The sequence below is a fragment of the Anser anser genome (genome assembly GCF_964211835.1).
Source record: "Anser anser genome assembly, chromosome: 6".
Classification (NCBI taxonomy): Eukaryota; Metazoa; Chordata; class Aves; order Anseriformes; family Anatidae; genus Anser; species Anser anser.
In genome coordinates, this window is record NC_139726.1 from 2,814,215 (window position 1) to 2,838,092 (window position 23,878).

Genomic DNA, 23,878 nt, shown 5'->3' on the forward strand with positions numbered 1-23,878 from the left:
GCACTTCACTGGTCGGCTAGGGAAATAAAAAGCCCAGCACTGGCTTTTCAAGTACAACACGACCAGCTGGGAAGCACAACTGCGCGAGATGGAGCTCCCACACAGTTATCCCCATGACCACAGATGTTAACGTGGTTTTGAACAACTTCCCTTTCTGGCAGAAAAAAGAAGTGACACCATGGGCTATCTTGTATTTTACATTTTGTATCGCTTACATATTCTGTGTCGTACACCCCACCTGAATGTAACAAGTAGATTTTCAACTGTGGGGATGGCGAAATTGGGCCGCAGGTCTTATCTTACACATGAAGGCAAGAACCTACAACTGATAGACTGGTATTGGTTTTAAGTGACACCCACCCTGCAGAACGCGATGAAAAAAAACAAAGTGTACTGTTCAAATCCACCAAAACATACGCTTGCCTTTCCTGCTTTGTTTTGTTTTGTCCCCCAGCCAGTCACAGCCGTAATGCTGTTTTAAAGAGAGAGGATGGAAAACCCTGGAGTAGTTGCTTGAATGCAACCAGCGAGCACTCAACAGTTAGGTGTCTGAGCACTTCAGCTAGTGCCATAAAGATCTTGTGCATGTTAAAGACATCTGCTGAACAGCCGTGGTTGTAAGCGCACTTCGCTGCTGGGAGAATGGAGACAAGTGCTGCTGCAGCCACTACAGGCTCTGCGCACTTTAAGCACAGGAACGAATATCCGTTCTCTGTTTCTTATTTAAAATACATATACCCTTCAGAAAGAACCAGCTTCACAGATAAAGAGATTTGTATCAATTCAAAGGAACTGTAATCTAACTCCACAGAAATTAATACCTGTAGAAATACAACTTTAGTTAGAGGCATTGCAACACTATCCTCAAAAAATATGGGGCTCTTCTGTGAACACAGGTGAGATGCTTAAATAAAGCTGTTACATCAACATCGCTGGGTTCAAAGTGGATAAACAACGAAAGAAAATGAAGTTTCAGAACTAAAAGTTGCTTCTAACACAGGATCAGATTCTTGTTCTCAGAACCGCCGATACTTCTCACTTCTCACTCCCGTGCTGCCTGTCATTCCGCGCCCAAGCCCTCTGTGAGTATTTCAGGCAGCAGGGCGATCGCTGTCCTCAAATTGCCATAGTTACGGAAATGGCAAAAAAAGACATGCAAAAGTAGAAACACGATGCCCAAATTTACTCACAAGACTATCTTAAGTAGTAAAAGCCTGGTATTTTTAAGAACCCTGAGCACTGTGTAGCTGGGGATTGAGCATCAGGCAGTTGGAGGACTTGCTGAAGTTCTGAACCCAGGGACTTGCCTGCAGTGAGAGCGCGATCTGTGGGAAGGAAACCCAAACCTCACCTCGCTCTAGTGGCTGAACAACCCCGTCCTTTCTCTACCCTCTGTCCAAAAAACCTACCAGTATTTTGAAGGATACTGTGTCATTTTTTTCCTTGACCATCAAGCAAAAGACCACTGACACTTCTCAGAGATCTGATGAAAACAGATGGATTACAGCATCTGCCACGAGAGAAGGCATCACTCCTGAGTAAAAACCAGCCAAAAAAACCAGTGCTGCTAACTCTCACATTAGACCAATGGGATACTTTTCATACACCTGAATCTTGCTTTTCCTAGAAAATCCTGGCATTTCAAAATATTTCCCCGCTGCATTACACAGCAACCTCCTGCGGTTCCCTGTGTGTTTCTTTGGGTGTTGAAACATTTCTGTGAAGTCAGAACTTCCTGCTTGGAATGAAGAAGTTAACACACCCACACACAGAGATCAAAACAAATCCTGATTTAAAATGGAAAGTATAATTGTCTTCTGTTAATGTAAATAAAGTTTTTACACTTTTTTCTATTTTTTTTCCTAAACAATTTTGCTGAAACCAACAGCCATTTGCTCTAAAATTACCGATCCTGATTTATGCAGAGCCATTCCTTGACAGTATTTTCAACCTGCTCTACTTCTAAGCAGAAATATTTACTGTGCCACAGGCGTAATTACTTTTGCATGGCTTTCGAAAACCATATCTCTGTGGCGCCAAGGCAGATGCTATAATGTGAGCTGCGGTATAATGGGGCTGTATCAGCCCAACAGCCTGCCCCAGCTGTCCGAATGCGAGGACGCAGCCTCCCTCCCGCTGCCCAGCCTTCCCCGGCCCTTCCTCCCTCGGACTGACTCTGCTTGCTGCACGGCAACTCAAGGCAAGATGCTGTGTTGTCAGAAAGCCTTTTTTCCCCCCTTCTAATCACATTATTTTTCTAATAGTTGAGCAAATTGCATCTGCTTGCTACAAGGTCCACGTTAATAGAAGAAGCTCTGGAAGGCAGAGGGAAGCAGGACTCTCTTCGAGAGTGGCGAGCCAAAGGTCCCCGTTCACCATAGGCAAGTGGCATGGTGAGCACCACTGAGCGATCCTCTGCCAGATAAAAACAGCCTCAGGATGCAGAAGAGGCCGCTACGCTTTCTTCTTCCTGTAGCTCAAAGCCTCTGGCCATTAAAATCATAAATTCAGGTCATATGGCGATCTCAAAACCACGCACACCTCGCTGCGCTGTGCCACACTGTACGGCATGCAAAGGTCAAACTTTTTGGTTCTGATTTTTACAGGTGGGAGTTGCAAGCAGCTGTAGATCATGTGCCAGATTTTTTTTTAAACAAAGGAAAAAATAATGATTAAAGTTTAAGAATGGTATCTTAACAGGTTTCCCTCTGTGACTCAAGAATGGTTGTCAAGCTCAGAGAGAAGCTTAACTGTGAAACCACGCTTCCATTAAGGATGTGCCAAACGGGACAGGGTGTCCAGAGACTGCCCCAACACAGGCCGCCAACACCTGAGTTCTCCTCCAGCCATTTCTCTCATACGGCAATTGAATCAGGTGATTTATCCCGTATAAAGGGACTGATTATCCAAATGGGGTTGTACGCAGACACGTTTCCTTTTCCTGACTCCAAAATATAAGCAAGTCCTTAAAACTTCCAGAGCCCATGCAAGTTCTCTTTGTTAGATTTTGCTTTGTTTCCCCTTGGTTACATTTATACTACAGTTTATACAGTGAATATGGTCAACGAGTTCTCCTTTAAAGGTCATGCTCCTCCCTTTCAGGTTTGGGCTTGGTTCATTTTCAATCAGATGATGGGTGAAGTTGAGACAAGAATAAAAGGAGTCAGAATTTGTAAATTCTGTAATCTAGTCTAAAATTGATTCTATGACATGTATCCAACTTTCAACCTTTAATTCCATTTTTCTCTGAATGGTGACAATTCTTCTCTCATTTGCCCCACAAATTCCCCTGTATTTCTCAGTACATACATTACATACTCCCCTAATTAATATAAAACAAGGCAGTTGCTTGTAGTCAGAATGCTTCTTCCCTAACAGAAATTAAATCACTTGAAGCAAGACAGCAATGGGAATAGAAAGCCCTCTGACAACTCTTTACAGGTGCAGGATACTCTGAATATTGACAGAGCAACATTCTATTGTCTTCTAAATTACAGTTACAAAGCATCCCAGCCATTAATTAGAAACCAACATGGACAACATAGAGACAACAAAAACCTGAGCATTCATACCGCAACTCAAATCTCGACTTTTTCAGTATTTATGTAAAAAGCCTACCAGTAATGACCAGTTTCTGAACGAACAGTTCTCAGTTACTTGTAGTTTCACGCGAAGAATCAGTAACCTAACAGAAGTAAAAACCACTCCTGGCCAGTGAGAAGGTCACGGTAGAGACTTAAGAAGAAGAAGAGCCCTTCTCTCCAGGGAGTGTTTCTCAGACAGGAGGGAGCCGGGCAGGACACGCTGCTGCCTTTGGGGCCATCACCTACATGGCAGGGCCCGCCCCTGCTCCCTGCACTGCTCCCACGGCCCCACACTGAGACCCCAGCGAGTGCTGTGCCAGCAGGGCCCCTGCCCCTGCTCATGCGATGCAGCACGAGGGTGGGAGTGACACCGGCTGCTCTGAGCTCGTTTGTAGCTGAAGAACCACAAACCAGCGATGCCTGGCGGATTTCTTCATCAATCCCTGCAGACGCAGCTCCACAGCCTGAGAAATTGTAGTCAACTTTAAGAAAAGACTACAGCTGCATTTTCAAACCCCGCATGCTGACAAATTTCTGGTCCACATTATTGGAAGAACGGAATTCATACCAAAACAACTTCTTACAAGTCCACAGAAAGTTCCATAACCATGAACAAACATCAATGCATCTTACCTCAATCATTATATGAAAGGCGTGCTTGTAGAGAGGGGAAAAAACACAGGCAAAAGAAATTACTATTTAGATCAAGAATGGGATGAAAAAACAGCTTATAAGAAAAGAGACCAAATAAATTGCTTGCGAATCAACAACAAAAATAGTCATGGGGATAGCAATACCTTCCGTGCTAATAACAGATCATTTAAAATAAATAAAAAAGTCATTGATATGTTAGCAAAGAAAAATGGGCAAAAATAAAGATTTTAATACAGACCATTAGCTGAATTGATCATTGATAATTAAAAACTGACTCGTCCATTATAGGTGCCTAAACAGTCACATTAGTACAAAGCAGTATACAAACACATGCAGAATGTTATACGTACACAAGTTGTGCAAAGGCATCTCGTTATGCTCACCACTGTACAGCAGAGGGCAGCGTTGTATTTTTTAAGTTAAGACTATAGAGTATTTAGTAACTAGCTGTGGAAAATGAAAACTTTTAAGCGTCTGAGTTACAACTAAACGTCACAAACAAACAGGTCTTCATATATTGGATCTTCAGTGCTCAATTTCATCGATAAATCTGGCATGCTTGAGCTGTAACTAGAACAAGTGAACTTACACACTATATCCAGCATACGTACGATTACAGTATTTAAGACTATTTCACCCAAATCACGAATTTACAGACTGTCGAGTGAGATCTATTACCCGAATATGAGTCCCAGAGCACAACTGCTGAAACTTAAAACACATTTCTATGAGACGAGCCTGTTCGTGCTGCTTCAAAGCAGGGCAGCTCAGACACCTGCACTGCTTCTCCGTACTTCTGCCTCAGCCATTGTCTTTTATAATTCGATCAGATAGTTGGTGCAACAGCAGGAAATTCAGGCGCTTGAAGCGCTCAGCTGCCACATAATGGCAATCATCCCTTTCCTCACCCCTTTGTCTTTACGTTCTTAGGATTCGACAGCGCAGAGCCAGCAGCCTTCTCTCTGCGCTTGAGAACCGTCTAGCACACACTTAGCGTTATCTGAATAATTAATAACAGAAGGGCTGAAGTAGTTGTTGAAGGCTAGGCTGGTTGCAGTCGGATTTACAGCTTGCTGTCGGAGCACTGAGCAGACTCCCTGGCGGCCAGCGCCACCGGGATGGGGCCAGCACCTAACCCAAGACTCTGGGGCAGATTCTGGCAGCGCTCATCCAGCCTGCAAGTATCTTTGGAAGGGGAAACAGAAGTCATAGAAAACCCCAAACATTGAACTGATTTCCATTCTGTGACCTGGTGGTTCCAGAACAATGACAGCCACTCTGAGAGTACTTTAAACCCCCCCCCAAAAGTAAGCCACAGCAGCACAAACTCCACAGCGCACGAGCACAGAGGTTCCTCCTGCAAGCCTCCCGTGTTCCTTTGCCTGGAAGAGCAGCCAAGGAAAACAGGAGTGTTGCTCAACCTGGGAGCCCGGCGGGGAATGGCTGCTGAGCAGGGCGATAGGTACATCTCTGCGTGCCCAGAGCTACTGAAGCAGCAGCAGAACAAACAAGAACTGTTGGAGGAACTTAAAACCACTGAAACAGCTGTTCAGAAAACTTCGTTCCTAAGGCTGTAAAAAAAAAAAGTATTAGAATAATTTTGCAGGTCTGTTTGCCATTAATATTCTCCGTTTACTAAGAATTCAGTAAATTCCTTAAAAACAAGTAAAAAAAAATAAAAAATACAGACTTCTTGTTCCTGTGATAATGGGAAACCACAAATCGGAAACTCTGAGAAGTTGGGGTCCTGCTCCAGTCCCCTCACTGATCTGAAGGGGATCAGCTCCCCCTCAGCGCTAATACACCAGGCACACACGATAATTTTCAAAAAGAGATGTATGCATATCACAGACCTTCTAATTTTAAGATCGCTGCCCTTCCTTTCAGGCTACAAACCGCCATCCCAGGCTTTTCATTAGAAATCCAAGTATCAACAGGTTAAGCAGTGTCTGGCTATTAAGGAAAGCCAATATATTTATTTCAGGGATCAACACAACTCTTTTATAAAAGTTGGGAGTAATTCCCACAAAATAGCCATCATCTAACGCAAACATACGTAAACACACTAACTTGCTGTTTATACTGCCTGAAAACTACTTCTAAAGGTTTTATCTGGGGTTAGGGAAACGGCTGCAAAATTTGTAACGACCTAGGACAAAAAATACTGTCAGTGTGATCTCTCCCTAAATCTGGGCTATCCAGAAAACCCATTCTGAACTTTAAATGTATCACAGATCTTCATAAACATGGTGCTCAAAATTATTGTGTTTCAAAGGTATTGCACCGATTCATTCACTTGTTCCTAACCAGTGCCTAAAGCATGATACCTGCCTGTTCATTCACAGTCCCTTGATCTCTTCAGAGAATGCGAAGTAAAATGCATTATTCTTGTACACCTTGCGAAGGGTGAATCTCCTACTAGCGATGTAAAAGATTCCCTGAAAGATGTCAGCCTCAAACATTCAGGAGAGCACATCTGAGGATCTGCAAACTGGACTTTAAGGAAAATGGTTAAAAAGCTCCTGAAGCTCAAGTACGTGGCCGCACACCTGCAGAAATCAGCGCTCCAGCCCTCCGTGGCTGTTCCTAGCACAAAGACCATCGCCGCTGAAGAACCATACCAGAGCTGGGCACCACAGCACCAGGACCCAAGGACGGCACCAGCTCTTTCCCCTGTGTCATTCCAGCTGCTGACTGGAATCGATGCTAGGAGAAATTCTTATTAGTCCTGAGGATATAAATGCATCATTACAGAACGTGAAGTCATGCACACTTCCAGCAGTCCAAATTTAGAGCTCATTCACTTTTTCCTTTTTAATACGAACATTGCCACTCATTGTATGTTAATGATTCATTAACCACTGATACATACCCAACCTTAACTCCTTCCGAGCTGGCCACGAGCCCTAACTGTTTTCACCTATCTTTCAAAAAAACAAAAAATTCTTCCTACTTCCAATCTCTAGCCACAAAAAATTATCCATTAGTAACTACTTTCATGATTTTTTTAAAACAAATCGTTCAAGTTACACACACACTTACCAAAAACCTTGGCACAGGCTTAGTGGCCTACACCAGATGTCTGAAGTCAAAAACTGCTGCAAAGAGCAATGCATGGTTAGGTACATATGTTCCCGCCCTATTAGTTTCCAGCACAGAATTTATTTTTCCACTGGTACCCGTGCAGTTGCACTACGGGCAGTTCAGAACGTCTTGCTTCTGCCACTGCTACAGATTTTTCTCCTTCATTGCTATTCATCCCATGTTATGTGAAACTGCTTTCAATTCTGACTTCTTCCAGTTGAAACTGAAATATCGAAGTCATGATGTAGCTACAAAGGGCTATTTGTATTTAGGTGTCCTCAGGAAGAGTTGAGCCGAAGAAAGAGTATCATGGTCTGGTGGGGATGGGAGCCACCATCCATCAACCGTAACTGCACAGAGCGCCTTTTTGATGCTTGAAGTTTTGAGACCAGGGGTATGATCTCTCTGTGTTTGATGTATGTGCTTCAGTTAAGACTAATTCCTGGTTTATCTAGCACATGACTGTGAACAGTCAACATGCCCTCCATCAGCAGGACCAATGAAGTTACATACGAAGGAAAAAAACCATACAGGATTACAGTGCTGAGTATAGGGAGTAGTGGGTGAAAAGCTACAGGAAGTGATATATGGGCTAAAAGCACGAGACGTGGTCCCGTGTGATCCTCCTCCCTGAGGAGGAGAGGAAGAAATGGTAATTCCCAGGAACCAAGCTTGCTTTAATGGATGCATATGGAAGCAAGAAGCTTTTATGCTACTGTTTAGCACATAGCAGCAGTTTAAGGAGATGTTTAAATAGATCTGTCCATTAGGAGCCTTTAAATTCCTGGTAACCCCAAACAGGCCTGGATCAGGGCTTTCTTGTGCTTAGTGATTAAACACACGAACAATCTTTGACCCAAGTCGTTTCAAACGTTTCAGAAGAAAGCACAAAAATAGGTTAAGAGAACTGACATTATGTGAATCTGCAAAGCTTTTTTCAACCCTCTCAACAGATGACTCTTATTTTAAAAACACCACAAAACAAAAAAAGCAACTCTGCGATCCAGTAAGATATTCATAACTCGGGCACTTCACAGAAAGTACAAGAGGTTAATTTGCCTTTGCACACTACGGATGCAAAGTGTTGGGAGCCGCAGCTCTGCGAACTGATTAAAAAAACCCAAAGTGTTACTTGTGTCAGTTATGCTATAAAATAGGTTATGGTCCCATCTATCAGATGACAGAGTGGTAACGCTACAGGAGCAATTAGCATTGACTGACAACCCTGGCCCAAGCTCAAGAGATGTAAAAAAGAAATGAGCATAGCAGATCAGCTCCCTGCCATCCACAGCCTTACTTCTACCAGGAATGTCTGTAGGGTGCTGCGGGGAAACCGACGTGCACCTGATTTTGAGAGTGGAAGCCTTTGTCCACAAAGACCGTAGTGTGTCATCTTCTGCATACTCAGTGCTTGTAATGGAAATTAAGTGAGCACGAGTAACTCTAAATAAAAATATACACAGATATTTTAAATGCTAAGCCATTATTCTGGTAGATTTGACCAGACATATGGAATATATGGTTGCCGCGTGATACGATCAAACCTAACTAAGGGGATTAAATAGTTCTGTCAAACTGTTTCACATAAACACACACATATTTAGCGAACCTACACTTGCTAATAACTCACTGAACAATCTGAAGAGTGCTAGATGTTTGCAAAACCTGACAGTCAGCTTTAACTGGGCTCGAGCAGGAGGCAAGGCAGAAACTACCGGCAGGGATGTGGGCTGGAGGGGCGCTCGGGTACCGGGGGGCAGCATCGCGGTGCTACCAAGCCCCGACCTCTCCACCCAGCACCTGAAAGAAAACGGGGATGGAACATGCACGGATTAAGCAAGAATCGCTGCTGCTTTCCAAACTTAACCCAAATATTCGAATGACTTCTACTGCATGATATTAGACTGATTATCTGTGCCTTCCGAGGGGATACAGAATTATGGGAATCCACATAGCTGTGAACTGTGCTCAGCTTGTGCAGGAACTGCCTGCTATATACACATACCGTCCAAGTTTTCCTTTCAAAAAATATGAAGTTGTGTGCATTTTCTCAGATGTTTGTCCTTTATCTTTCATTTCAAACATTTCTAGCATTTTATTTTTATGTATCTTCCAATTTCTTTCCCTGTATCATGACTTAAAAGATTAAGTTTTTATTTACTCCATCTTTCTTCTCCTAATTATTCCAAAATTTCTTATTCTTCAGGGTTTCCTCATTTTTATCTTTTGCCATTTCTCATCTGTTTTAATTTCTGCTGAAAGAAAAATTACTGCCAGGACACTGCACCTCAGCACTCCCATCACCTTCCAGGAACAAGGTGAGTAAAATGACATAACCTTTTATTACGTATCTCATACAGAAATCAGTGCGTTCTAGTGAATATTGATCCACATCTGATTAATCCGTTCTATCAATCACTACAGCAAGACTTCAAAGAACCCATTTGCCTACAGACTCTACTCAGGCCCTAATATTTAATATATTAAAATATTTAAATATTTATTTCATGGTTATAAAATTACTAATACTCTTCCCTCTCTTCCTGCTTCCCCTGCCTCCCATTGAAATCAGCTGTAATCAAATTTTAAGTGGGAAACACTGCTCTGCTGCATATGGGAGAATATTTATACGTCCCATTTCCATAATAATTTCATTTAGTTTTTCAGGCAGAAGTAGCTTTTCCTGACTTTCCACATCAAGCCTTAATGCCTATTCACCACAAGATAAGAAAATGTTATTACACCATAACTAGCTCATGCACCAACATATACTTATCCCAACAGATACAATCTAGGCATTAACAAACAGGTTATTACCCTATTTATTAAAAATTTATGACGTGTCCACTCCTGTACCGAACACAAACCATGCAAGAAAAGAGCTACAATGAAAAGAAGGACGAAAACCAGAACTGAAGTTTTGACATACAGCAAGTATTGTAACATTTGCTTTTCAGTCACTTGATCCAGTGCTTACTTTCTTTAATTTCTTTAAGTCTAGAAGAGGAAATACCCACTAAAATTATGCACACAACTAGCAATTATGAATTTAAGCTTACAATGAGGACTGCTAGGATGACACAAAGCCCCAAAGACAGAAAAGCTGACATGGATGCAGGAGTTATGCTAATGGATCTACATGAAGCTGGTGCATCTGCAACGCTTTCTGCAAGGTCAGGAAATACACTTTTTTTTTTTCCTCTGAACTATCTTCTTTTCATTTGTCCAGTAGTTATGTCCACCGCCTCCCCCCAGATTTTCTTACCTCTTACTACGAAACTGAAACCAAACCCATTTTACGTATCAACCACAGGTAATAACGCTTCCTCGAGCACCCTGAAGTCAAGCACTAACACTGAAAATGTCAGAGCAGCTGGCAGCACAGGTCTAACCCACGTAACCCCTTTTAAATGCAATGCTACCAAAACCAGCGAGTGTTAAGAGTTTTCTTTAATCCTGAGCACCATCGTCACTGTCCAAAGGGGGATGTATCCCAGCTGAGTGGTCACTGCACTGACCAGAGCTCAAGTTCAAACCTGACCCCAAAAAGCCCGGTGTTGTGGGACCCTGGGCAAGTCGTTTCTCTCTCCATTTCCACTCCTGCACTTTGTTCATCTTTCCTACTTCAGTTCTGAGGATTTTGTTGTCTTAACTCTTCACAAACAACCTCCTAATCTCAACTGAATCTCTAGCCACAACTGAATACAAGAAAAGGAATTCTGAGTTACTTCTACAGGATCAGCTGGAGCCTGACGGCAGCAGGCACTGTGCATTCGCAGCCAGAGAAGGTTGTTTTGATGCCACCCAGCCAGTTTACATTTCAAATTTCAAGACAACAATCTCAAGGTAGTTCCCAGGCAGAACAGAAACACCGGTAGAACTGAAACACATTTTAAGACAAAACAGAAAATGCACAGACAAGTAAGAGGAAACAGATGACAGGAACAAGAGTGAGTGTTTCAATTGAAGATTTTCTATACATTCCCTTTAGCTGATACCTGGAGTTCAGTTCTGTGTTTGTTTGCTTTTTTCAAACACAGCTCTGCTTTTCCTAGTTGCTATTTCCTATCCACTGCAAACTGCCATTATGAATTAGCCTCTCTCCTTCATTTCTGTCCTAGGCTAAGCATCAGGCAAAGCTCAGGCTCTGTACGTGAGAGCAGCTGTACACACCTCGTGCCCAGGGAGCAGGACGCTTTTGCCACCTGATGTTTGCTGGTTTTGGTGTCCCCCTCCCACCCCCCAAAAAATCCACAGATGTGTACAAATATTTAGTAGCTCCTCACATATTCAACAATGGTCAATTAATTAAGGACGTAAGGCTGTTAAAGTAAAAGCTTTGTTTTCTGCTTTTGCTGATAGCAAGCATTCGCACCTTTAAAGCAGGAAGGTAACAGAAGACTTCAGCCACCCGACAAATGCATGCTGCCTTCTCCCCTCTCTGCCTCAGGCATGGCTGTACCATTCAGAAAAATAAATCACAGAGCAGCAACTTACTTGGGTTGGAACAAGCACAGGAGGATATGCTAGCTTGTGATGTCTGTACATCCAAAACGAAAAGAGCACGATCACTGCAATTCCCATTATAGGCACCAATGAATATAGCAAGGTATTGAACAGAGGTGGCTTCGGTGTAACTGGGTTGGAAGTTGCTGAAAGAAGAAAAAATACCTTTTATGAAACAAAACATAAGACATAACTTCTAAGAAACAAAACCGATCCAGTTCTGGAAACATCTGTCATCCTGAATTATTAAAAACCCTTGCAATCAGCACAACAGGCTAGAAATACTTGATTAAGCAGCATACTCTAATAAACAGATACATATTTAAAAGATAACATTTTTGAAAGTATGGGGGTAACTCAGATTTCTGTATCAGCACATCTTTCTTGTGCTTCTATCCTCACTCTATCTAATGTGGGTGAGACGTGCTTGTATTGCAGAAGGATTGCCAGAATGCCACCATTTAATGAATGAAAAAAGGATCAATACAGAGGTTTAATCTTTAGAATGTAAATAGTACGATGTCATTAGTAAGTAGCACAGGCCAGAATAATCTGCCAATGTTTCTATGCCCTGTTGATTTGCTGAAAGTAAAAATTCTCTAGCAGTAGCTGCTTCTGTAAGGACCTCAGGAAGGGCTCTGGAGAAACCCTGCTTCGGAGAAGGCTGGTGCAGGAGCAGCCACAGACCTCTGGGGCAACAGAGGTTTAATGAGAGCAATGCAGAATGTCAATTATTGCGTTAGCAGTATCACTGACAAACCTGACAGGCGTATGTCATGGGCCGACAAAGAAGTGTTACTTAAATTCAAGCACAACTTCCTCTGGCTATTTGGTACACAAGACATTTGGTGTTTTCACTCCAGTTATTACCATTATTCAGTTTTCCAACAGAGATTAGATTCCTGACTGGAAAAAGATACTGAAGAATAACCTAATAATCTTTTTAGTTATCATTTTGTACCATTACTTGCCAAGTCTGACTAACTGATTTTTCTTTGTAACTTGGGAAGAAATCCTTTCGCACCTTTTAAAGGTTACTGTGTTGATATGCAGGAAACTCAAAGGTCCAATTAGTTTAAAGAAATACTGAAGCATGTGCAGGCTTATACATGCATATAAAGATAACACTGCTTATAGCCCAATAATTTATCAACACTTACGGAAGCTTAACTACACAATTAAGGTAAGATTTGACAATAACTCCTGTATCTTGAAACGTCCAATTATTTCAGATTATCCTTTCTTTTTACCCCTAGAGAACAGCTGAAGTACATTTTATCCATTTAAATTACTTTTTCTAGTATAGAGAGCTTTCAAAATTGAAGGAACGAACGTGTAATTTTCTAGGTTCTATATATGGATGCACACAGCTCTCTGTCATTCAGGAAAGGAACCAGAGGCCTCCTAGCAGGGAAAACTGACCAGAACATTCTGAGAAGTCTCAGCTCCTGAATATGTACAATATTCAGCGTTTTGGAATTCTGTTACGCAGCTTCTTCATAAATGCGTAAGACCTACTTACGTTGTGTGACCTCCATCTCTGGGAAATAGAAAAAGCGTTCATTGCACATGTTGCCTTCACAACAACAGAAGAACACTTCAGGGCTGTCTTTTTTCTCTATGCAGTCATTCCTATAAGAGATAATAATAAAAAACCTTATTAATCTTATGTTATCTATTTTGCTCAAGAGAAAACATATGCTCCAATTTAAAGAGAACTTCAGCAAATTATCCAGGATAGCATACTACCCTAATAAGAGTTAATGTGAAGAAACAAATTAATATTTTATTAATTTGTATTGCAAAGAAATACCATTAATATTTAAACTGAAACAGCACATTTTACTATTTCCAAAACAAAGTTCAAGAAAAACAACAGAAAGTTAAAATTGTTTGATTTCCCCTGCATACGTTATGCTCAGGGGCAGGTTTTGTTCCACACAGTGACTTCATGGCACGTAAGGAGTTGTATTAACTAATGAGCTGAACTACTAAAGTACGGAGAGAAAAACAGCAGACATGCACAGAAGGAGACAACTTGACAGCGGATAAAGAAGAATTTGAGATTTTTCCTGCAGAAATCATTGAGGAATTTATCTATCACTAAAGATTTCCAAAAAAGTTTTGTATTCTTCTTTAAAAATAATGTTACTTTACCGAAGCAGCTATTACAGTTAGACTGTGCTGCAACTTCCATGACACATTTATTCTTTGGCACTCGTAATCTGCTGCAGTTTGGAGTTGAGCATACTGTAACTCCCTGTTTACTAAACTGCTCTCCACTCCCAAGATAAGATTTTGTTTAATGGCTATTTTAGACAAACAGGGCAGCAGGCGTTCTTATGACAAGTTAATGAGGTCTCAGAGCCAGACAAGCTCAACTATTTCCTTACTGCCCTTCCTGCATTTTATTCCTTCTTCCAGTTTATTTTCTTAGCTCAAGGGAGAACTTAATGCCTCATTTTTTTAAGTTCAATGTTATATGTGGGACTAGTGGGACAACAATGGTACAGAACCTAATTCTGTTTCCAACTGGAAAAATTTCCATCCTAAAAGTTCAAAATGTAGCATAAACAGTATCAGTTCAGGAATTGTAAATACTCCCACTTCTTCTGCAAAGCTACATCTAAGAAGATGGTAAAATAATCAAAGTACTTTCCCCATCCTGGGTGACTTACTGTTCCTAGATACTAGTAGTAACAAATAACATTTCTTCAGAAATTGCCCTTTGTCTTCCAGCGTAGCAGAATGTCAATTATGCCGTGCAAGCAAATTTGCAGATGCTTTGCTACTTCTCTGAGAAACAGATAATCAGAAGTACCATTCAACCTAGCTTTAAACTATCAGTAAAGGGAGAAAACATCCCAGTCTGTGGGAAAACTTTTTATTTGGTAGAAATGTCTACAATGATTTCTTCTACTCATACAACATTTGAGAAACACAACAGGAAAGTTTTCCAAAATATGGCTAAAAATAATTTCCAAATACATTTTAGTGGTATCTATTATGCATTTATTTAATTCTCTTAGTTCTCCCCATTTCCAAAGAAAAGCTGTTTTGGACAAATAAAGGTTAGTACAGCACTTCAAAGAACTATTAATACTATTTCTTTAGAGCTGTAATACTATTTCTTAAAAGAGTCACGACCTCTATTCAGCCAATAGCTAACAAAACTCAAGTCCTGCTGTTAATGCTCACAGGTACTTGCTTGACCATCTGTTATACAAAAATGACTGGAATTTTAAAATAGTCAGTGCCTCTTAGAACTGTCACTGAGGTGAGCTTTACAATAAATACACAAAATGCTTCCATGTTCAGGTAGGGAACCCACACGATGCGTTGACTCTCCTAAAGACTTTGGAAAAGTGACCTGTAGATATCTGCAGTGTGGTTTCAATAACTATATTTGCATCATTCAACAATAACAAGTTGTTGGGAAAAAAACCTATTATTAATGACCTCAACAAGTAAAAATTAAACACCCATTTTTAGTACATAGCAAGTAAATATGAGAAGGCAGCACGTGCTACTCTGTAAACAACTCAAACTACTTAGATGAACTTGGGTCCTTACGTGAGCAAGAAAATTGTGTGCACACGTGGCTAAAAACAAGATTACAACTATTTATAGGCTACTGTACTCATCTTTTGTCCCAGGTACTGCTGGCAGAGGTGATATAAATTATGGACAAGCAAAAGAGTTATGTTTACAAGTAAACTTAAGGTTTCTAGGAAAACTTCCATACCTGTCATAACAATTGATGTCATCTAGCCAGCAGCCTTGTTTCACAATTTCAATTGATCCGGAAATATTCTTCCACGTAGCAAAACAGTGTCGTCTTTTATCTTTATCGCCATAACAAGGTTCAATGCCACTGCGATTTGTTTTATCTTTTTCCCAATTAGCGTTGTAGTAGATACACTCTTGTGTTTCTGATCTGCCGAGTATGGCACCTTAGGGGAACAAAAGGAACACCACAGTCAGAGAGCACCGAGCACGGGGCACACCCCAACAGTCAAACCCGGGATACGCCCGAGTATCGTAAAGCACTTGTATTGATACAGCTTCTTCCCTCTTCCCCTACCCAAAGAAAGTGAGCTGAAAGCTCACACGCATTCCAGCTAAGTTTTGAAACATAAACCAAAGATCTTCTGTTAAGTCAAACGCTGACTTGGGCACGTTATCAAGATTTGAGGAAACAAAGAACAAGTTACGGCAATGCTTTTCCCTGAAGAGCAACAGCAGAGAAGTCTGAACGTACTGAACAGCAGAGCTATAGGTATACTACTAGCCAAACAAGAAGTATTAGCTAACCGAATTTACCAAAAGGCTTTTTTTCCCCCCCTTATGTTGTTACACATGCCAAAACGGAGCGCGTATGTCTTAGGAACCTAACCCCGACTGGTGACTGAAGTTTCCACCACCACCATTTTTCCCCCAGCTTTCCTCTGCAACGTAGCTTCTTCCCCCAGGGCCCTGAAGTACAAGAAGCACTGTGCTAAAGCTCCATCTTTTATCTCACGAGGATTTGCCAAGCGAGCCACGGGAAGTGAAACCAGCAGGTGGGAGGCAGCGGCCCCTCACCTCCACGGGCAGAGCTGGCTTTTGCTGCGCGGTCCCACCCAGCGCACTGGCTGCAAGGCGGCAGGCATTGGGACTTTGCCACGACCCAACATCCAAGCCCTTCCTCCCCCTCTCCCGCCCCACAGCACGTGCCCTGTGTGCAGCGGGATCAGCCACCCAGGGCAATAAAAGCCAGGAAGGTTTGGAGGCCGAAGGGCTGGGGGAGCTTGTGCGAAACACGCGGTGCCCTGAAGGGGCTAGCACACCGGTAACTTCTCTTGACAGCAGGTGGTTATTTTTTTTCCTACCACCCTAGTTTTCTTAAAAATAAACATTTCTGCACTTCTGATTGAAGTTTGTCTTTTAAATTACCAGTATAATGGATCCCATGATGCCTACTGACAGCCTACCATAAAAATCAAAGCATTAACAGACCGAGGCACCTCTAAGTGGAGCTAACCTCGTCATTTTATGGTGATCTGAAGCACCACCCTGGTTTCTGCAAAGGTACAGGGCTGCCAGGATGTAAAAGCACCCACAGATACCAGGTAACAGAGAGCTGACAGCTTACAGCTTGAGACGTTTCCAGTGGATACTGCATTTGCATGTATCTGAAAGCACCGATGCACTTAGCTGAGACAACAACTGGCTTTTATTTCTGTTTTTATCTTGCAAACACTGCCAAGAAGGTGTCATTAATCTTCGTCCAAGCTTCAACATTTAACGTATTAAAAAACATAGAAAAAGAGAGAAGGCTACAGAGGAGCTACAGAGTCAGAGCTCAAAACCGAGGCACGGCCAGAAGCTGACAAGGCACGTTTACTCTGCTGGCACCACCCAGACGGGCAGTTACTGAAGATCTGATGTTACCAGATGTTCTCCACAGCAGTGTCAGTCAGTCAGATCCACGCACGTTTACCTGTACCTCTCCTCACCTCGTCACACACACTCAAAACAAGCTGGATACCCGGCCATCACCCTGTAGCTGCACCAAACTCACCCCTTCCCCGTGCCCTGCAGGACAGGGCGGCTGCAGCCCCGACCCCAAGACGAAGCCCTTGGTGCCCAGCTCTCCCCAGCACCACCTTTCTCCCAGGCGTTCCACATTTCCACCTTCACCAAGTTCTGACTTTGACACGTTCCCAAAATAGGCAGAGGATGCTGCTTACGCTTTTTGGGACAGAGCCTGGATGTTCGACGGGAGAAGCGCGCTAGCCAGCTGGTGACACCGCGAGATGCAGCATGCGAACTATTACGTTCTTTGTGCTGCAACCGCCTGACCTTTACAACTCCCTGCTATGGCAAGAAACAGATGAGGCAACAGATTGAACAATTTGGTTCTGTCAGTGCAATAAAGCAGAAGTCCTGGATGTATCTCATACGTGCCATTCCTTTTCTTCCGTTGCCAAGCCTTGCTCGGAAGGACCACGGACAAGCTGAATTTGATGAAATCCTGAAACTGCAGTAAAATTAACTTTGCGCAAGTATTTTCCTTCCATGTCTTCTCTACAGCCCGGTTTTCTTATTTCTTAATGCTGTGAATTGGTTCAATCTGACTGACCTGCAACTGAGGCACTGGGTTAGTGACTTGGGATCTGACCGGTGTGCCTAACCAGAGCGCCTTCTCCAGGGGCTTTGTGGCCGTTTGCAACACACTGCAGGGATGTACGGACACGCTAGGGCACTCCTGACTTATCGTTCAAAGTAGAGAAGCGGGAACAAGGTGAAAGCAAAGGAAGAGAAGGAGAAATGACACAAAGAAGGCAGCCCTGCGACCACAGCGCAAGGAAAGCATCTGCTTGTAACAGCCCTGCCGCCCCTCCGCAGGAACCAGCTCCTGGAGGAGAAGGGCAGCTGGCACTGAGATCAGAAGCAAACCTCTTCGGGTCCCAGCTGAGGCCCAGTGTGCCCATAAGGAAACTCCTGGGCCCATCCTGAGCACTGAAAAATTGTTTTCTCATGAAATTGTCAGGTCCTTGGGAAATCTCTTACTGCACCTCAAAATGGAAGAAGCCATGAGCAGAGCTCTAGGATGATCTTACAGGCTGAACTTAAAGCCTGAAAGCTTGTGAGAGGAAAAAACATTAAAAAAAAGAATATTCAGATACATTAGAGTTTAGTTTCAGTATGTTAAAAGAATATATTGAACATCGTTACAGTGCAGTTCGCATGCTGCTGTGCCACTGGACACTTGTGTCCAAACACATCAGCTGCAGGAAGAAAAAAGAACCAGCGCTGGGTAGTGAACTTCTGAACTGCTGTTAATAGAGGATACACTGGAATTGTCAGCGGTACAGAAAACAACTTTATTAGAGCATACAGGAGCAGTCTGGAAAATTTCACCTTTGTAGGGACTGGAAGGACTGACTTCTATTTTTTCAAGCAGGACTGTATGAATTCCTGAAAGAAATTATCACCAGTTTGTGGCCAGAACTGGAAATTTGTTTTCCATCTAGTACTCCTGTGGTGCACCTACCCAAGGCCAACATGGAAATGGCAACGGTGCAGTCTGGAAAGAGTAATCCCACCTCCATCTCATGGCTGTGTGACCTGGCTAAATCCATTAATTATGCCGTACTTGCAAGTGATTCCACTGTAAGCACTAACGACACTGCTGGTAAGGATTTATATGCAGGAATACCCGTGTGAGAGAGAAGGAATTTCTTGGGACTGCTCACTGGAGAACCTGGCGTATGAAAAAATGGAAGAGTTGACCTATACTTACTGTAGGGAGGTTATTTACTATGTGTTACGGACTATGTTTGAGGTGAATCTGAACTCGGCGTGGAAGTGCACCACGAGCTCAGGAGGACGGCCAGCAGCACCACAGAGCTGGGGTGCAGCAGCGTTCCGGGCGAATTAAAAAAGGGCAGAAAACCTAATGCAGCCAGAGACAGCATCCTGAGATGACTTGGGTTACTGTACAGGTACCTCGTCAAGTACCTGTCCGCATGCGTTATTCTAGTTGTTTCCACAGCCATCTCACAAATGCCCTCTAGACCCACAGACAGCCGGGACCAGACTACAGAGCAGCGTGACCAAGGGCCCGCTTTGATGTGTCCGCAACCAGGAAGCAAGTTTTTATCACGCTGTACTTCTGATAACACCCAAGGCAACGTTTCTCAGAGGAAAAATAAAGAGGTTATTTTCAACCTAACACAGCAAACTGAGTTACAATGCAGACGATCTGCTCTGTCCTCCTTACGCTCGATGAGATGCCCCGAAAATAGTTTGTGGCTCCTTTGCACAAGCATTACACCTATTATCGCCGTTGTTCTCAACGCTCGCAGGTCAGACTAACTTCTATAAGCTGTGCCAAAGTACATTCATTAACTCCACGCACAGCAGCAATTAACTTTAGCAGGGCAACGATCAGGAAAAAGATAAACAAGCCAGGAAAGTAACCGGCCACCTGACCTGCTGCCATGCTGCCTTGGACAGAAGATGCCAGATCTTTTCAGGCAAGAATTTCTCTTCAACCTCCTCCTTTTCACCACGTTCTACCAAGCCTGGGTTGCAGTTATCAGAAAGTTACTGGTGGTGTTTCTGCATTGCTCCCCGAAGTGCTGCACCTCAGCACAGAAGCCTGTGAGACTTCAGATCGTTTTTTTTCCTGAACACTTCAGTTTTACAGTGAAGTTTCACTCACTATTTCCAGGCTCAGCAACGCATTGTTCTAGTAGGAAAGGGTTGGCAGAGCTGAGGACTACCCGCAGGTGACCACAACAATGCAAACTGAGATAGGATCAGAGGAAAGGATTAAGGTTTGGGAATCCGTAGCCGAGGTGACCTTAACCATGCTGAACATCCCAGTCAGGAGGAACTCTTCGCTTGTCGATCCCCGCGCAGAAGCAGCCACTTGACCTTTCGATGTTCAAGCCCCAGTAAGTAGCCGTGCTGAAGGAACCTCTGCATCCACAGAAGCGAGCTCACTGCTGACTCTTCCAGCGGAGTGTTTCGGAGAGGCTATTAACCTTTCGGTTAATTTAAACAAAGAGCTGCAGCTCTCAGAGACCTGGGATTTAGGAAAGGCGGCAGAACTAATAGAAAGCCTCTCTTAGGGGTGAAGCCACGGTCCAAGGAAAAGATGCAAGTGAAGGTGAGGAACCTCTAGGCTCACTTGGGAGAGCCCCCAGAGCCACCTGAAGGCAGGCCTCCACGTGCGTCCCTAAAGGAGAGGGGATTACGGGGCAGCTGCTGTAACGCACCGTACCCACAAATCTGCTGCAGGAGGTGTAACAGAGGTACCCGAAGCTCTCTAGGCTCTTACTCAAAGGGAAAAAAAAAGCTGAACTTACTTCTGCCATGTGTTCCTCCAAGCAGTCAGCCCTACTGTTAGAAAATATTAGGAAGTCGTACCAGGACTTTGGAGAGAACTTCTGTTTTCTGCCCGGTGCTTCCGAATCCCTTACTTAGGACTTGATGTAAGGAAGCGGAGAAGAAAAGCTGCGGTGTCCAAGCCCAGGCAACACCTCTGCTCTTCAGGCAGCGTTCGAGGTGCCAGCGATGGCTGCTCAAGGGACACCACTGGTGTCTATAGCATCTGCAGCCTCACCGACACAAAGACCGACATCCTCTGGGAATCTCTAGAAATTTCAAGTTAAGAAGTGTGAAAAGTAGCACTTCTCTTGACTTCAAGGGAACACACCAAAACAGAGGCTGATGTTTTCAAGTTCAAACATGCCGCTCCTGTCACCGCAAGGTGCGAGCAGCACAAAACAGAAAAGCCCTCTCATCTACCCTCTAACGATTCTGTAGGGGAGAAAAGGCTTGAAAGACTCTGCGAGCTGTTTGGGTTTTTGAAGTGTGGCTTTGGGACCAGACTCACCTCATCCACGCTGGTAGCTGGCACAGACATCCCCAGTCAAACGGTCCTCCCCCCAAACAACCCAGAAGGTATTATAAGCTGATAAAAAAAAATCTATCAAAGAATGACACTGGGCACAGCACTCAGAAGTTTAAACTCCACAAGATTCAGAGGCTGAAAAAAACAGATCAGGGACAAACACTCCTTCCCTTGGCACAGCCCCCCAAACACACCCACGAGCAGTCCCTGGAAATAACCACAGGAGCTGCCCTCAAAGGAAAAGCTCTTTGGACTCAGCCCCGGTTTACAAGTGAGAAAAAGGAACGTGCCACGCATGGAAGGGATGGGGCTGGCTTTAAGGGGTCCCTTCCCATACTGTACGCAGGTTTGAACGGATAAAAACCTCATGTAAAAACTCAACTTTGTACTTGAGGTTAGAGCAGTGACCACCTGGGGCTGAGGCGCACCCTGTTGGTTCGGGTGCTACCACCCACAGGTGTCTCTGGCTGAAGGTCGGGACGCAGCCAGGGATGCTTTCCCACTGCCAACACGCTTGTGGTACCGTTTCCACGCAGAGCCTTACATTTATTTATTTATTTATTTATTTTTTTTTACACTATCAGCCGTGTTCTTTTGCTTACGCCTGCTCCAGAGACCTCCCAGCCTGCCGAGCTCCGGCCAGGCTCGGCCAGCAGCCGAGGAGCAGCGCGCGGAGGCCAGCAGCCCCAGACCGGCACAGCTGTGTCCAGACGGCAGCCGATCAGCGGGAAGGCAGGCTGCGCACCTGTGCAAACACGGGAGGCAGTACCTCCGACGCACGCAAGCAGCAGGGTGGTGGGGAAAAGGCAGGGTCCAGTACTGGAAAATTCAAGCCCTTAGTGGTTCACCAGAGCTAGAAACCCTTCTTTATCCCTCCTCATTATTTCATGTCTCCCAACGTATTTATGGAGAATCAGCTTCAGTCCTCATTTCACACAGTCGATGATACGGGTTTCTCCTGTATTTTCCTTCTCATTCTCCTTTTCATTTCACCACCTCATCACAACACAAGGCCTTTCCAAGCTCATCTTCCTCGAACAGGCTGCCCACAATCACTATTTGCGATGAAACACTTCCCAAGACTTGTATCCTATCAATGTTGTTTCTGTTTGCTACTCCCTCAGAAGCCTTTTAGGATTGCATGCATCACAGCCAAATCCCATCGGTAGCTCACGGTACCTGGTGTAATACAAGAGCACAGTCTGAAATACATTTCTTAGTTGTAGTGGAATCAGAAAAAGCAGACTCTGCCGTACAGCCTCCCGAACAGCTGAACTGGCACAAGCGAGTGGAAGTAATTCCTTCCTTCAGCCACTAAACTTAAATAAATGTCAAACTGCAGCATTACACACCTGAGTAAATACCTATCAGCATAAAATGCTAATAGGTTTGACTGCTCAACCCTTGTCCTAAAGCAAAAAACTGTGCAACCTTGAACTTTGCTGTAGTTGTTTAATTTCATTTCTACTGTCCATCCCTATATATAAATTATACATATTATGTTATTTATATTTTATTATAATATACATAAATTCCATTTACATTTCTCCTTTATGTTCCAAACTTGCTGTAGATTATATTAAAAAACCACAGCAAAACCGCCCCTCTACCTCTAGCTAAACTGGCTGTCACCTGGAGTGGATTTTGCTTGTGCCCTCTCAGGCTGCCTCATTTTTCTCACTGTATCAGACTGTGAACCTGCAGATTATGTAAAGGTTCCCCTTTCATACAGTTTGAAGCGACCTGTGTTTGCACGGACAGGAACACTGCTGATGTGGCTAGCACGTACTCAAGCTTTCAAGCTCCAAAGTCAACCCCATCTCCAAGCCACGGGGTGCAAGCTCCCAGCTCGAGGTGGGTGGCTGTGGCCATACAAACCTGGGCTGCAGCTCGGCCCCAACACCGCTCTTCCACCAAGAAGATCGGGAACAGGCTGAAGGGGGAAGACAAGTGCTCTGCTGGAAGCATCTAGTCCTGCAGCTGTTTTCTTCCCTGAGAAAATCAGGGAAATCCAGAACCCAGCTATCAGAGTATTAATTAAGTAAACATTTTCACCATATGCAATGCTCACCATTTAAATACCCTAATTACTTCTAACACCCATCATCACCTTCCCATGCTCTGAAGGGAGCAGATCAAGCTGAGCTTTCCCACAGGAAGCGCGAGCTGACAGGATCTCAATACAGATCATCATTATACCGGTTTTTATGTAGAATAAATTCTGATGTGAGTGATTGAAAAACTGTCAAGAACTTCAGGTATTTGAGATTCGCAGCAAGATTAAAAAAGAAATGGAACAACAAAGCAGTTCCCTAATGTATCTCAGTATTAGGCTATTTCTCTGCTCCTTTTTTTGGGAAGCTCTGTGTATTCTCATTAAGCGGGTTTTTCTCCTATCCACTGGTCAGTTTTTAATATTATTACCGAATAAAGCCAGAAAAGCATAACTGACAACCAGAAGAACAAAAGGAAGTATTTCAAAGACCAGAATTAGGTTATTAACATCAGGGTACTAAACACTAAAGCTTCACCAACCCATTACGTTGGGTTTGTCTGCAAAGCTTTAGCAATAACCGAGTGGGAAGGGCACAATTTAGAACTGCTTTCCTCAAGTTGGTGCTCTGCAGCTCAGCTCCGTGGC

At 43.5% G+C, this 23,878-nt stretch overlaps 1 protein-coding gene across 2 annotated transcripts in view; it reads right to left on the reverse strand.

The window, feature by feature from the left end:
* ACVR2A (activin A receptor type 2A) overlaps positions 1–23,878 on the reverse strand; it is a 61,856-nt gene that overhangs the window by 13,465 nt on the left and 24,513 nt on the right. For both annotated transcript variants that reach the window (XM_083840538.1, XM_083840537.1), the window contains 3 exons: positions 15,574–15,781; positions 13,351–13,460; positions 11,820–11,974 (listed from right to left, as the gene is read on the reverse strand). In XM_083840538.1, the coding sequence (XP_083696664.1) occupies positions 11,820–11,974; positions 13,351–13,460; positions 15,574–15,781 (473 nt within the window). The remainder of the gene's footprint in view (positions 1–11,819; positions 11,975–13,350; positions 13,461–15,573; positions 15,782–23,878) is intronic.